The sequence below is a fragment of the Stenella coeruleoalba genome (assembly GCF_951394435.1).
Source record: "Stenella coeruleoalba genome assembly, chromosome: 9".
NCBI classification, from domain to species: domain Eukaryota; kingdom Metazoa; phylum Chordata; class Mammalia; order Artiodactyla; family Delphinidae; genus Stenella; species Stenella coeruleoalba.
The window spans coordinates 15,930,183-15,946,701 of NC_137155.1; the positions used below are offsets into that span (position 1 = coordinate 15,930,183).

General features: G+C 33.7%; 2 protein-coding genes across 2 annotated transcripts in view; one reads left to right on the top strand and one right to left on the bottom strand.

Moving 5' to 3' along the window:
- COG5 (component of oligomeric golgi complex 5) overlaps window positions 1-16,519 on the top strand; it is a 284,025-nt gene that overhangs the window by 69,684 nt on the left and 197,822 nt on the right. The gene's annotated exons all lie outside the window — the stretch shown is intronic.
- GPR22 (G protein-coupled receptor 22) lies at window positions 3,371-6,723 on the bottom strand. Its single transcript, XM_079930909.1, has one exon. The coding sequence runs from the start codon at window positions 5,689-5,691 to the stop codon at window positions 4,390-4,392; it is 1,302 nt and encodes a 433-aa protein (XP_079787035.1). The 5' UTR covers window positions 5,692-6,723; the 3' UTR covers window positions 3,371-4,389.

The following is a 16,519-nucleotide window of genomic DNA, read 5'->3' on the forward strand; positions in this document are numbered from 1 at the left end:
TTATCAATATTATTTTTAGAAACATTGCTTATATGATTTTTTAATTTTTAAAAATTATTCTTACGCAACCATTAGCAAGGAATGAAGGTGATATGTATATAATGAGTTGGATGGATATTTATAATAAATTATTAGGAAAGAAGCAAAGGATCATATTTATATTTTTTGCTTTGTATACCTAGGAATTTTGCCATTGTTTATAATTGAAAAAAGTACCAAAGAAGAAAATAATGCGTTTAATGGAAAAACTGAATAAACCAATATGTGAAATATAAAGTAGATAATTTAAAACATCAAATAGGAATTTTCATTTTGGATATTTGTAATAACTAGAACATTCTTGAATAGTTGTTTATTTTACTTAATTGAATTTTCTGCTTTGCCAGAAATTCTTTTTGTTTTTGCCCTTGTTACCCATGTACTTTATTCAAAGCATAATTTAAAAAGTTCTTAGATCATTGAGGAAATCTAATTTCTTGTGGTCTTTTTATGGCCATCATTTTGAATTCTTCACTCTCTTATAACAGTTGGCTTTCTAGTCAGTTGGATACCGTATTGATTCTGCATTGATGTTGCCTGTCGCATCTGTATGCTCCTTTGTAGAGCTACTGCCAGCACTTGTTGTCAGGCCTTTCCTTACCTATCAAGGTGATGGCAGTAGCTTCCTATCCTCTGTGTTTTCTTCGCTTTCTCAGCTTCCCATTTCTGTGTCTTACTCAATCAACTCTTTCTACATATTGCTGTTTTTTGTTTGTTTGTTTTTCCCTGTAGCTCATTTCTTATCGCGTTATTCCCCTGCTCAGATTTCTCTGCTGGCATTTAAGGCCTCTGTCTTTTGGTTCTAATTTAACTTACCATATCAACTTCTCACTACTGTATTATTTTTCTTCTAAAGAGAACAATTTACTGTTTCCAGGATATGCTTTAGTAGCTTTCCTCAACAATGCTTTTGTTTATATTGTTCTTAAATCCAACATACTTCTTTTCTTATTAAGTTTGTTAAGAACTTTATTCTTTTTAATTTACATTTGCCACATTCTGCTTTTTTCATAGGTATTACCATACTTTTTACTACCTCGATTCTAGATTTTAAGCTCTGAGGGTAATATATGAGTTTCAGCCACAATGCCTTCTACCTTGTAAGGATTCAAATGTTAATTGAATTACAAAGCTCACTTAAATGTACAATCATAAAATATAATAAAACCAAAAGTTTTATTGACTTTGGAAGGTAGTCTTGAAATTACTGTATTGAATAAAGCCCTACGAATAAGCACTTCCTTTCTTATACTTTTAGGTTTTTACGTTTAAGTCTAATCTCAGTGAAATGAGGAGTTTGATTTTTTAATGTCCAGAGAGCTGAGATTTTGCTATAATTTTATTTGGGGGATTAAAAATAGACCATATACCTAAAAATTGACTTATTATGGGGGAGAAGTATAGAATTATTCATTGCTATGAATGGCATTTTTTAATAAAGCATCATTGTAAATAATTCATTTTTATTATGTCTGAACATCAGTTGGGTACTAGTTGGTAGAATAACAATGACCTTAAATTAGGAAACAAAAGAGAAAACAACAGTTCCATATCTTGTTGAGCTCATCTTTGGTTAGTTTTTAAAAGAATAGTTTTTAGTAGTTTTCAAGAACTAACCCAGTTAGCTATATAGAAATTGATATTATTTGTGGCATATGGATAGAAAAATATGATTTTAAGAAGATCCCATATTGAATGTATTGTTACCTCTATTGCTTTTGCATTTAAAAATTTCATTCTAACATGAAGAATTAGCATTAACGCTTTTTTGGTAAAATTATTTGAAATAAAGTAAAAAATTTACACATTGTGTTAAGGGCCATCATAAGAAAAATAAAAATATTTCACCTTTTCATTGAACAACATTTAAATAAAAAATTATCTAAGCTTCTCATTCTCTTCTTTAAGCTGAGATCAGTAATTGCAAACATATTTGTGACTTGTTTTTAAAAGCTGAACTTTTAACATAAATGTTATTTTGGTTTACATATTATTTAACACTGAAAAGCTACTAGAGGTTATCTGGTAAATATGAATATTCTTTGTTGTAAACCAGTGGGTGCACTTTTGTATGTCTGAAAGATTATTACAGGTGGGCAGAAATGCTTGTTAATAGTTCCAGTGTCAAGTGTAGAAGTAGTAACAGCTTAGAGGGCAACATTATAATATTTGCTATTTGTTCTTTATTTTGTTAGATTTCTTATTACAGAGAACAAGAGGGCATGAACGCAGTTTAGGCAGATTTATTAGAAGAATGTTTTTAAACTGAGTTCTTTGGCATGTTTATAGACTTGAAGATGAAAAATATTTAGAACACAATGGATTTTTCTTAACATGAAGACTTTTCTAAAAATAGTCTAATTTTTATTAAGATTATAAAGCTAAATATTAAAATATTTATGCTCAGAAATCCAAGTACAAAATTATTTAAAATTTTTAAAATGAATATATTAGGAGATACTCTGTGCTAAATATATTTGTCGAATGAAAATTTTCTTAATGTCTTTATGCAATACCAATTTCTCTTTAAGTTTTCAAAAAATTAGTCTTAGTTGTTTATGCTACATTTTGTCAAATTGAAGCATTTCTTTAATTCCATAAAAGAATACAAAGTAAGGCAGGAGGAAACCGCTTCTTTGCCAAGATTTGACATTATGTCAACATATCATTATTATCAGAAATATATCACTGTTAAATTTGTCATGTAAACCTCAATGAATTCCTGCTATTGCATGGTTCTCATTTCCCCAAGGGATAAGGTATTCAGTAAACTAAATTGGATGAATTTCATTTATTTACATAAAAGTGGTATATTATTGAATTGGTTGTTTTCTTCACAGTCCAACATTTAATTTTTAATTATAGAAGACCACCTAATGAAAACATGTTTCTTTCAATGAGAGATTATTATTGAATGACATAAAAATTTTTTATTTAAAAATGAGTTGCTACTTGATTTAGTGAATACAGTATGAAAAAACAATAAAGAATTGTCCAGTTAACCCATTACAAGGGAGCAAGTATTTGCCTACTTTAAATAACTTATTGCTGTTTTTCAGGTACAGTGATAATTAGCACTCATCAATAGATTATTAGATTATAACAATTGGAAAATACTTGTGTGATATGAGATTCTCAAACCTGATATCTATAGTTAGGATTAGTAATTTCACAGTTTTCTAACATGAATTGGGGATTGGAGGCAAAATGCTTTAAATTTAATTACGTGGTGTAGAGTAAAAAAATTCACAAGATTTATTGCCACTTTAATGACTTTGAGAGTTGAAAAGGACTACTATATTTGGAAACACTTGGGAGCTCTGAGAGTGTAGGAACATTGTGTAAATTGTATGACTCTAAAGTTGTTATGTTTCTAAAGTTAGAAAGAGTTGGCTTTTCTATAATGACATAAAGGCTTTTTTTTTTTCCTTCCTTGTATTCAGATTTTAGTAGTTAACTTCTGTTATACAAAAAGACTGACTTGAATAAAGTTAGGATGTCTGTTTATTTTAATGCACTGGTTTTTGCCAGTATACTGTATTTCCAGAGCATTTGGGTTAACTCAACCAAAGTGAGGAAGGAGGAAAGAAGCCTTAGTTTTCTTCCTTCCTTTTATTGTCAGTTCATTTGTATATTATAGGCATAGTGCCCTTGATCTTAGAAAATCAGTCTCTTTTTCATAATAAACTTGAATTTCAGAAGTTTCCCTATCTTGATGTGCATATACACGGTTGTTTGTTTTTTGGTTCTTGAATTTTAAAATCCTGATAAATCCTACAATTTCCTACATTCCAAAAAGGATAAAGTTTCATATATAGTTCATTATTTTTGATGAATCAAATATTATATAGAAAGTAGACTATGCTAGAAAACATAATATAGTAGTATAGAAAATCCTGGATCATTTTGGTTGCTTGGAGCCCATAATTTTGCTTTTTATGTTAAAATGCTATTCCAGTTGTTAACATATAGATATAGTTTGTGGCTTAGAAACAATACACTTTATAAAAAAAAAGAGCAAGGATACCTGTGTCAGTTATATTTTAAAGTTATACAGTGTTTTAAGGCTATGTATTTATTCTTTAGAAAATATGACTTACATAAATATCTTCTGTTGGACATAATATTGACAAAATATACACATGATATTACCTTAACAAACTGCCATGCAACAAATACATTAAGTAATGAAGAAATTGAATATATATGACCTAATCTAATCTTGACATTTACATTGAAAATTTACAACATAACCAGTACTTAAAATGTTTTTCTTATATTTGGCAGTAATTTTTTACAGTTTAAATTTAAAACTTCTGAGTGTGGGTTTGGTGAAACTTAGCCTTTTCCCTAGTCTGTGACAACCTGAGGTACTAAACATTTTTCTCTAATTTCACTATCTTCAAAGGTAATTTTTTTGTTTCTTTTAGGATCTATCCAAGAGTTGTGTATTACAGCATTATTAGGCATGGGATCAGCTTCTACTATGGAAACAACTCGCTTTTTCATTTTACTTTTCAAGACCTTTTGAAATTTTTGTCTAGTAAATGCATATAATAGAGGATGAAATATAGTTGTTCCATAACCCATGACTAGAAAACACAACCTTAATTTTACTAAAAGGTCACTTGGGCCTAAACATAAAATGGTGGTATTTAAAACAGAAATTGGTGTCCAGCAGAGAAGAAATGTAGAAATAATCAATAGAGACATTTTGAAGACCCTCTTTTGCCTTTCTCGTCGTTCACGGTGTCGTTTCATAGCTCGCCGGAGGGCAATTATTACAGAGACTGAAGTTCTAACACCAAAGACTACATTTCTCCCACCACTGCTTTGTGACATGTCTGTAGTCTCGTGTTGTGTGGTTAGAGAAATCGTCTTTTTCTTTCTTGCTTTCTTCTTCTGCCCTGTTGAGAATCTTGTGCCTATTCGAATATTGAGGGCCTGAAGTATTTTGCTGTATGTGATTAACATTACTATGACAGTGAAAAAGAATATTGGGATCTGTACTAGCAGGTGATAATACATTCCCAGTTCAGTGTAGTATTCATTCGTACTGACACACAGAAGTGTCTTGTTTTCCCATGTATTTCCACTTTGAAGGCTGAAAAAATTTACCTCAATAAAGGGAATCAGGAATGAGAAAAATGAAAAAATCCAAATGGATATCATTAGCATTACAGCTCTGCCCATTGTCAGAATTCGGTTTGCAGGCTTTACAGAGATGTCATATCTGTCCAAAGTGATAGCAAAAACGTTGATTGCTGTTGAGACACTTGTAAAAGATACACAGGCCTCATGGAAACAGCAGATGAGAGCAGTGTTACTCTCCAGTGAAAGCAGAAGAATAACTATAGTTAGAGGAATACATCCCACACAAATGATTACATCAAGTACATGAAGATTCATCGTAATAATGTTACTGACAGAGTTGATTAAGTTGGATTTCATGCAGTAAAGTACCAATACGGTGAGGTTGCTGCCAAGTCCCAACACAATTTCTAACATAAGAAATCCGGTGAGAGACACTTGAAAGCTTAATGGATATGATAGTGGTTGGTACATATTGGTGTTGATGTCATCAATGTCATCTCGCACTGTAATGTTAGATTCAGACTGCATGTTGATTTCCAGAATGGGAGAAAAACACATTCTTTTGGAGCAGTTGGTTTTTTCCCTAGAAAGTGAAATAGAATAAACTATTTGATATTTGGCAATTTAAATGACGTACAAAACCTGTGTTCTTTGTAAAAAAAATTTTTTATTGTGTACTTAGTTTAATTTTTAAATTTATAAACTATTAATGGAAAATGTAGAATTAGAAAACATCAAGGTTTGCATTGTTTTGATGTAAAAGGAAATTGGGTTCCCCATTTGAAGAAATAACTGTACTGGGGATTGCTCCTATATAGTTCAAAATTGTTTACTAAACTAAAAAGGTTTTCCTTATTTGGGTTTTTCAAGGTTATTATTTGAGATACAGTATATTTTTGTATAATAAAACTACCCAGTATGCAAAACTAATTTTAGCCCAGTGTTTTAAGATTTCATTTTAAAATGTTGTGAGTAGGTGGAAAATAAACGCTATTTTAACATGTTGTAGCACAATTAGTGTAGGTATAATTATTCCCATGAGATTTCAAATGAACAGGACAAATGTTTACTTAAAATGACAAATGGCACAGAGCACTAGTTTGTTTTAAACCACTTTGTCCCTGTTCTTGATTGAAATTCATATTCAGCAGTCAACAGTGTGTTTGGGGTTATCTGGAGTTATTTCCCACTGAAGTAGGCAAATGATAAATATTTCATATTTCTCAGTGAAAGTGCTCACTGAACTTTATAACAATCAAACTTATAAAAATTGGAAAAAAAAGGACATTATTTTGAAGTAAAACACCACAGACCTTAGTAAAAGAGCACTAATCACTCTTATGAATGAATGATTTATTTTGTGACCACACCCTTTCATATCTTGTAGATGGAGAAAATTGAAATTTAATATCATATTAAGAAATAGCCATTTTTAAGGTGGTTTAAAAGAATGCATCAGTTGATTTTATTAAACAGAATTTTTAAAGCAAAAAATGAAATTTTAGGGAAAAGGAGTGTCTGAAGCCCATTTTCTGAGGAATCTATTAAAGTTACACATTTCCTGTGAAACCTTTTGTGTAAATCACCCAGTGTATATCATTTTGAGGAAAATTAAAAGAAAAAAACCAAACTCTTGCTAATTCATGTATATCTATGTTTTAATATATAGAAGTTTAGAGTAATTTATAAAAATAATGTCTGATTTGCTGGGCTAAAATGTTAGTAATTAGTATATTTAGTTAAAATATAAAATCATACAACCAACTATATTTCACATTTCAAGTACAGCATTTTGCCTGCAAAATCATAACAAATTATAAAAGCTAATAATTGTCAGAACTCATGTTAGCCTTTCACTTGATGTAACCTTTGACAAGTTTTAGAATATAGTTTTATTTATGCATATTATTTTAAAGGTAGTGTTTCAGAAACACAAATGCTAACATTATTAATTTCTTTTGAGCTTACCAAAGGCATATATTTGAGTAAGTGAAGGTCTTAGCCAGCATTGAAATCCTATAAAAATGGAAAATTTTAAAGTGTGCCAAATTTTCTGAACTGACAGATTAAACATCAGGTCTTTGTCACATCAGTTAGATTCAGAATTAAATAAAGCAGGAGTGTCAATTTAGATGATAATTAAGGAAAATGCATCTACTCTAGAGCAAGATTCTTTTCTCTTGTAAATGTTAAACAGTGTCGTGGGGTGCATGCATCTTCTGACCTACCTGTTTGCTGTTGCCTTATGGGCCTTTTGGCTCACTATAGCAGTTTTTCACAATATGATACATGATGTCATTAACAGATTTGGACATGAATTTTTACCTGACAACAGTGAAGTAGCTGTGTTTTATTTCATGTCTTGTAGGAATTCTTTCATTTTTCTCTCCAGTACTTCAACTGCATGAATTGTGAGATTTAGTTGGCTGATGAATTTCTAAAGACCAGTACAAAATACTTGTGTTTGTTTTGCCTTAAAAAGTCACGACCGAGAGAAACTTCCTCAAATGATAGGAATTGTTTCCCTTTGAGAGAATATGTGATGATGTCTCTTTATTTTCCAGAACATGTGAAAACAAAAGAAACATAAGGTTTCTAGCTTCTAAAATGTACTTAGACATCCTTTTGTTACAAATGTAAATCTGTTTCTATAGCAGTCCTCATTATTTTGAAATGATTTCTTGGTCACATAACTTGGTTATAAGTCCAGTCCATGTTCTCTTGATAAAAACCATCTGCTATTTAATTTGGTTTGTTTTCATTAGAAGAGGATACATAATTGGTCATAAAACTCAGATGGAAAAATCCTTTAGTAATATCAATTGATACGAATATCTGAATATTTAGCGCAGAAAAATACTTGCTAAAGCTTCATTTAGCTTGCTGGTAATGTATATCATTCTCTTGGCAATCCATGTTTCATTGTTTCTTCAAGAATTGGTGGCTCCACAATTTTGGTATGTTAAATTATAAACTCCCCCTTTAAAAATGCTCACCATTTTGTTTTCAGGCTTTTACAGTTATATTTTCATTTTGTGGCTGTTTTATATAGCATCTTCTTAGGATGGTTACTGTCGATGTGTTATATCCCAGCAGTAACGTAGACCTATATTCTCTGGTTTTAACTCCTTAATGTCTTAAAATCATTGTTGCAAGAATATCCTGCAGTTTGTGGTTCAGACAGCTAGGGAGGTGATGGGTCAGATGCATTCTTCATATTGTCAGTTGTAAATACTGAATTAGCTGCTTTGGGCCCTTGTGAAAAAGAAAAAAAAATGGTTAAGGAATAGGGTTCCTAATAATTTCCTATTAATTGAAAGTTACTTTAGTTGTGTTTATTTAACACCATACACAGTATTTTTTATCAAAGTAAGCAAACTGTATTATTAGAGCCATAGTTATGCATAAATTTAACGGTTTCTTTAAATATTCTCTTTTCCTAACAAAGACTGTAAGTATAATATTTAGTTATAGAGTTAACATTACAAATATTACCATGAAAGAAAAGCTGTATTTTTTAAACCAATTTCTGCTCTCATTTTAGAAGTTAACCTGTATTTTCAGAGATTATGAGCAATTAGCATACATTAAACATACTGTCATTCCCTCTTATCTTTATAATAAATTTTAAAGTATTCCCTGCTGTAAAATATTGTCGCTTGCTTATCAGCACATGGTTTGAATTTTAACTGATTAAAACAGATTCCATGATAAAACACTATAAATTTCCATCGATGAACTGTTCATGTAATTGAAATGTAAAGGGTGATGTAAAAGGTGACTGCAAATTAAATAATTTTCAATGAGCATGCCCAATAATAAACCTAAAATTGAGTAATAAATAATAGCTAAATAGTAAAACTGATTCTTTCAAGAAATATAAGCATTTTTTGAACACTTCAGAAAGACTAGTGATGAAATTAAGGATATTCAGTATATCTGAAGTGACTTAAAAAGCTGATATCTATCTTCATAGTGATTCAACAAAGAATATTCTTTGTATTTAACATTGCATCCTAAAAAAATACATTTAAAACATATCATGTCTTAAAATAAATAGATCTAAAAGATACATGTTTAGCAATAAGTAGAATTAAGCAAATAAACTCTTAAAATTTAGGCTGAAATTTTTCAAAGTAATTTTACCCCACTATGCTGGTTCAAAAGCAGCTGAATACTATAATAAGGAACACATCTTACCTCTGCTAAAGATTTGATAAATTCTTGATGTAGTTGAAGCATTTCCAGTTTTGATTGATTCATTTTGTTCACTGGTTAGTAGAGGACTGGGGGAAGAGGGTCATAAACACCTCTTCGAAAAAGACCTTAATGAAAATGTGTGTCTGTACTGTGCCATTGTTTCAGCAGTACTGCTAATGTATGGAACATGTAGTGCTGCTTGGAGGCTGCTGCAGTCTCTCACTCTTCCTACTGTGGAATCAATAAGCATCTGAAAATACATAATGAAAGTAATTTAACATACTGAAGGCTTCTTGTCTCCAGAGACAGCACTTAGATTCAGTCTTTCTAAAAGGGAATGGCACTGCTTTTCAGAGGAAAGCCTGTTCTGGGCAGCTTTTGCAGAATGACAGCCTACCTTGTGGCTTCTCTCCACTGCAGAGAGATGCAGTGCATTCACTAATTTTGATTGGTCAGTTGTATTGGGCTTAAATTGTGCTTCATATGTATAGCAGGGATTCCCCCCCCACTGTTTTATATAAGGATGCTTTTTTAAAAGGCTGTAGTTATAAGTGGTTGTGTGTTGCTCTTAAATAGAACAGGAGTAAATTAGTCTTTAAAAAAATGCGTATTCTGGTTTGTTGTTCACTTTTGCCAAACATTAAAAAGATATAGGGTGGTGGTGTTGGGGGGGGGCAAGAAAGAATTACATAGTAAAATGTATATATTCTTTTTAAAGCCTCGGATAATTGCACTTGAAAATATTTTAGTTGTATATATGTTTTTTTGTTGAGATTCTTTGTTCTACAAATAGAAGGGCACTGCATCTTTACTGTGAACCACATTGAATTTCAACTAGTTTGTTTGTATTCAGGTCATCTTCTCTGTGTATTCCAAATTGTTGTGAACATCTCAAGGTGTTAAATATTATTATGACTGCAGTAGTCATTCATTCAGGTATTCATTCATTCATTCAAAATATTAATAAAGCTTGATTTAAGGTGATTACACCCTACAATTTTTTTTTAATTCCACTGCTATTAGTAGAGTCTCAGTATGAAAAGATTTAATCATGTGCATTACTTTTGATATTACTATTCAGTCTTCACCTCTGGTAACCCGTGCTCAGTAGATATGTACTGATCATGTGCCATCATATTTTATTTCAACTGCTGTTTCTGTTTTTAACATGGGTACTTTTAGTGGATTGCTATACTCTAATGCTGTATGCTAATGTTATTGGGTAAATATATTGGTAAAGGAAAAAGGAAGTTAATTACATGTCTTCATAAGTTACAAAGCTAAATTATTTTAAGATATGCTGTCAAAAGAATTAAAAACAATGGTGTAGATAACAAAATATTACTTTAAATTTAAATTTCTGTTAATTTTGGTTACTTATGAATAATTTTCTATTTTCAATATTGAGGAACACATTGAGGAAACCTTTTTCTTAGACTTGAGTATATAAAGTGGCTGGATTCTATATCTCTTAACAAAACAGAAGTCATTGCAAATCACTGAATTATTAGAATATTGATTACCTATTTCCGTTATTTTAGGAATGTTAGTGATGTGCATTTTTTAAAATATGTGCTAGGTTTTTAGTTTGTAATTGAAGTTACTGTTTATAATTTTGAAAATCAGTATACATTTTAATCTTCCACTGCTAATGTTTAAGCTGCACAGGGGGCTGGCTGAATAGTATATGAGCTGTGAGTTGCATTTCCACAGAAGTTGAGAGTAATGTGGTGGAAAATTTTGCTGTGAATTTCTACAGTTTTCTGCAGAGCTTTGGGTGGCAGGGCTTTGATAATGATAAAAATTAAAATATTGTGCTACTTTTCATGCATTTTGAAAATTGGAGAAAAGGATCTTAGAATGCCAGCCATGCTGAAAGGTGTGCACATGCACACATATAGTGTTGTTTGCAGCTTAAAACTAAAAGTAAAGATATCAGTTGAAACTTGTGGTAGAGACGAGAAGTTATTAACATAGTGAAATACATATAGTGCTTTTCTCCCAAAGAATTCAAGTATTTGCTTACATTTATTGTCAAAATATCACCATGAAGTAGAGGAAACAAAGGCAAAGAGAAGTTTAATGACATGAGAAGGTGTAGGTAAATTAGTCAGTCTAGGTAAGTTAGAAGTCTGCAAACCCCCTTCTAACTATATATAGCTGGCCCTCTCTCTTTGGAAAATTCTGAGGGTAGTTTTGACTTAAAATTGGATGATTTGGGTTCAGTCACTACTTATTAGTTACATGACTTTTGATAAGTCAAGCATTCTCTGGGTCACGATATAGCTTTGACTTTTTAAATTGATGTTATATTTCTGTGTTTTGTTTACCTCTCTGTGAGACAGTATTTCCAAGTTATACTCAGACTGTTTTGAAAAAATAAATTCTGGGATCTCTGTAAGACATAATGACAGCAAGAAAGTTCAGGTCTAGACAACACCTTTTATTCCCTGTGACTTGTGGTTAGGGATACACAAGATATTACAAATAATGGTTACTTCTTACTGCATACAATGCTTAGTATATTTTTCTTTTTCTTTCTTATTTTATTTTTTGGTCGTGCCACGCAGTTTGCAGGGTCTCAGTTCCCCGACCAGAGGCTGAACCTGGGCCATGGCAGTGAAATCCCCGAATCCTAAGTACTACCAGGGAACTCCCCTATAATTTTCTTTTTTAAAACCACAAATTGGTTTGATGATTATAAGGTTCTTTGATCTCTTAGCAGGATAATTCTAAATTCCTTTGTTTTTAACAAAGAAGAAGATATCTAAACCCCTTGAGTGAGAATCAGATTATATTCTTTTCATGAAAAAAATTAATATCAAATTATAAACATCAGAATTTACAGATTCTTACTTCCATAGCAACAGATTTTCACAATTTTGCATTTAATATATTTTGTATTCATATAGGACACTAATTTTGAAAAATGCTGTAATTAGTGATTTAAAACCAAATGTTACAAAATCATTTTATAGATTACTTATTAATTCGTTAATAATAACCTGGGAAAGCAGTTTAAGTTTCCTAATAATAACTAAGCAACAGATGTGAATCTAACACTCACATATCTCTATTAAAATCCCTCTTCACAAGCTGTGTTTTTCTTTAAGTTAAAAACATTTTGAGTTTTATTTAGTTTAGGAACTAAAATTCCTGATATGGGAGTCCTTGACTTTTAATTTTATATATTTGCCTCCTTAAGTTTGGACAACTTTGAGTATGAGAGAGTAATTTACTGTTCACATTTAAATTTACTGTTCTTATCAGATCATTCTTATCTAGCTTGTGTCTGGCTCTAATGCTACAGAATTTTTGATGATTTTGAATTTGTAAATAAAAAAACCTCAACTTTGTGAAATATTGGAATTAACCACAACTGACAGTGCTTTGAAACTATTTGCAAAGTATATATGCGAAAGCAGTTTCTAATTGCTGAAAAATCACTTTTTAAATTGTATTGCTTCAAGAGTACTTTTTCAGTGAATACTTAACATAGCTAACTCTCAACTCTCTCTGATACTAGAGGCCAAGGTAGAAAGGATTATTTCAGTTTAAAGCCAATTCAAAAATTTCATTTGGCTTCTCAACTTTAAATTTCTATCACAACAAATGTTTTACCAGAAAAATAGAAATGGACCATCTGCTGAAACCTTCCTCAAGTGGGGAGTAGCCAGGGTAGTAGAGAGTCAACAATATTGGTGATTCATTATCTATAAAAGAGGATAATTGAAAACTGATTATAATTGGATAAAGTACATGCATCAGAATTGTATGTCTTAACCGAAAAACTCCAGCATTCTTCCGCATCCTTCCCTATCTCACCTAAGTTGGGCATTTAAAATTTTTCATTTTTATTTTTTACAGTATGTGATTGTAAGTCATTTGCCAGCATCTATTACAGCAATGAATACATGGCATTTCTTTCCTTTTTTCTCATCTAAACCTCGATTTTGGACCCTGTGACTATTACTACTTAATCTCCGTCTGTTGTCCTACTGTTGGCATGTTGTTTGGGGCCCTTGTCCAAATTATTACGACCCGTGACCCTAATTTTCTGGCATGCTCTTTTGACTGCCTTATACCCCTTTTTGCATTTTTAAATATTACGGCTTTTGTTGATGTTTTTCTCATATTTCCATCAAAGAATTACACACACGTGTTTATGCTTTTTTTTCCCACATTGGTTTCTCTTTCTGTTGCTGCTTCATTTTTCTTATAATTCTTCTATTGTAGGTTATTATGCAGGATCAAATTCATTTCTGTGTTCTGAAACCAAGTCAGCTGATTAACTAGATTATATATTTAACAAAGCTATGGCAAATCCCTTCTTATGTGCTGTTATGAGTCCTTTGCTTATTTATTATCCTTGTTTATTTTTAGTAGAGAGAAATATTGATACAATTATTTTTTGTATATTGACCTTGTATCCTGCAACTTCACTAAACTCGTATATTAGTCTTGGGAACTTTTTTTGTGAATACCATGGTATTTTCTGTACAGACAATTAACGTTGTCTACAAATAGAGACAGTTTACTTCTTCTTGAACCATGTGTAACTTTTATTTCTTTTCTTGCCTTATGCTACTGTGTAGGACCTCTGGTATTAGATTTGATAAAAGTGTGTTGGGAGAAGCATTCTGCCATGGGCCCTGAGCATCCCTGAAGGTCCTAGGGCATGCTGGGGATTGCTGGGCATGCTAAGAATGAAAAGACCTGACTGTTCTTTACCTGGTCCATTTCTCAGGGTTGTGTTGGAAGCTAGCCACTTGGAGGGATGCAATAATAACTCCCCAAAGAGCAGACTTGCTTCTGCTTGTTATAAAAATGGTAAATTGTCCAGCACAGTGTTCTTTGGCTGTGATGCAAACCTACTGTATCCAGAGTATCCAAGCAGGTCCCTCTGCCAGGAGGACTTGGATAGGAAAGTGAACTGTCAAAGTGACATGTTCTCTCATACTGCTTGCTCTGTCTTCTGCCAGTATACATGACAGAAACAAGCTAGCTTCATAGCCTGCAAATAAGGTAAAATCCTAGACCCTTCACGATTTCTGACAATATTGGCAACAAAGACATGTTGACTGATACATGGCTTCCTACAAAAGAGAAGACAAGGGCCCTTGTGGGCTGGTTTAGAGAGCATGAAATGCAATAGCAAATGCTCTTGTTTAAGTGGTGGGCTAGTAGATCTTTTACTGACTTACGTGTTAATGAGTTCTTAGAGGCTAAGCAGTTAAATGAAGCTGCCCAAATGGTACTAATGGTTGTTGCTCAGGCTCCAGGCTATAGGAAGAAATAATGTAATTACATCTGTGAGGCAGCAAGCCTCTGGGCCTCCATAGAAGGCAGTATGACTGTAGCTACTGAATCAAGGGCTCCCCGGAGCTAAAATAAAAGGTGTTCAGCAATGAGGATACAGAGCTTTGGATAGACTTAATATGTTATAAGTTCATTTGTTGAGTCCAAGTAGGCAGCCGCTTGAAATTGGATGTAGCTGCAAAGTCTTGCTTATTGGTGCAGAGCTTCTTTTTCCCTTTGTGCCCTCTGATTCCTCTCCCTCTCTGATCTAACCTCAGCTGCTTAAAATAAAAGCCAAGTATGGCAGGGGAGCGCAAGGAGAGGGGAGAAATTCAAACTTTTTTAGCTCTGTTGGATAGAGGTGCCCAAGCACCCTCCAACCTGGTCCTGTGGGGAGAAAGCACAGTAGGTGGCAGGGAGGCCGAAGGCACCGGACTGCAGGGTGGAGCTGTTGCAGCACGCACGTGGGCAGCTCAACAGCCCCTAGGCCCAGGGGCTCTGAGGAGTTTGGAGGCATGTGGGAGGAAGCGGCGCTGACCGCGGGGCGAGGAACCAGCAGGAGAAAAGCCTCCCACCACCTCAGCCCTCTTCTACAAGCCAGCCCCCCACTACTCTACGCCCCACGCTCCTGGTCAGAAAATAACGTCGTCTGCTGGCTAGTCCCTTGTATGTGTGTGTGAAAGTCCTTAGTTTGTGTTCCTGCGGGGGGGTGGATGGTGGGTGGCACTCAAATTCAAGAAAAGCTAAAGTGTGGGTGGAGCCTCTGGGCTTATTCATGTACTGTTCTTCTGGCTTCCCCTGGCAAATGTGTATTTGGTATTGATGTTTTTTACATGCTTATGTTGTGAAGGTTTATAAGTTAACAGGAGATTGCCCCATTCACGGGCTCCTGCATGTCCCCTCCCCGGTGATCTAGCACAATGTACCATCCCAGGAGGAAAGAAGAAAACACAGCTTTAGTTAAAGACTTTGCGGCTGCTAAAGTGCTCAGGCCATTTCTTAGCACAGCAGTGCCACCTGCCTGATCCAGCTGCCAAGTGCACCTCTTTTGAACAGGCCTACTGCTACGGTCTTGTTAAAACCAGTCACCTGACCCATAGGTGCCTTGTGACTCTCTGGCCTGATGTCACTTGGACTTGACAACTAACAAGGAAAGGGCCCAATAGGCTTCATTGAAGGTCAAATGAACAAATGAAAATGGTTTATTCAAGGGTGCAGCTGGCCTCGCCTTAGTGTAATCTTGGTTTTGCATGAAGGGATGGAAGTGAACCCTTTTGGGGGAAACCTTTTCTTTCATTCCATCACCTGAAGCAAACCACTGGTTCACTGGGGTCCTTGATGCACAGAAGTTCCTGTGAATACCTAGACCTGGTTGACTGATAGTTCGGCCAAGTTATAAGCTGATGGTATCCATTGTGCTGCTGCAGCTGTTCAGTCTCAGTGCCAGCTCCAGAAAACCGAGAGTGGATGTGATCCCTCTGTTCCATCCTCATAGCTCTGAGCAATACTCTTGATTAACGTTGTTGTATTTTTACTGAGTCTTGGGCTGTTGCCTATAGCATAGCCTTCAGATGTACCAGTTGGAAGACAGGTTAAAAACATCTCTCTTTGGGGCTGCAAAGTATGGACCAAATCGCAGCCACCGGTCAGTTTGTGTCACTCAAGCCTGTACATCCCAATTGCTCCCATTTCCACTTGGATCCATTATCAAAAACAGCAAGATACCCACTATAGTAGACTGGGTAACCGTGGTGTTCTAAGTTTTAGGAAAGGGAACTTCTCAATGTGTGTCACTCACTTCCACTTGTACTGGAATTCCTTTTCCTCCCCTAGGCATATAGGGTTTTTTGCTGCTTCCTTTTCATAGCTCGAATGGGTTTTCAACAAT

Excerpts from the sequence above, each read along its gene's own strand:
- GPR22 (XM_079930909.1), bottom strand. The coding sequence starts at position 5,691 with ATGTGTTTTTCTCCCATTCTGGAAATCAACATGCAGTCTGAATCTAAC.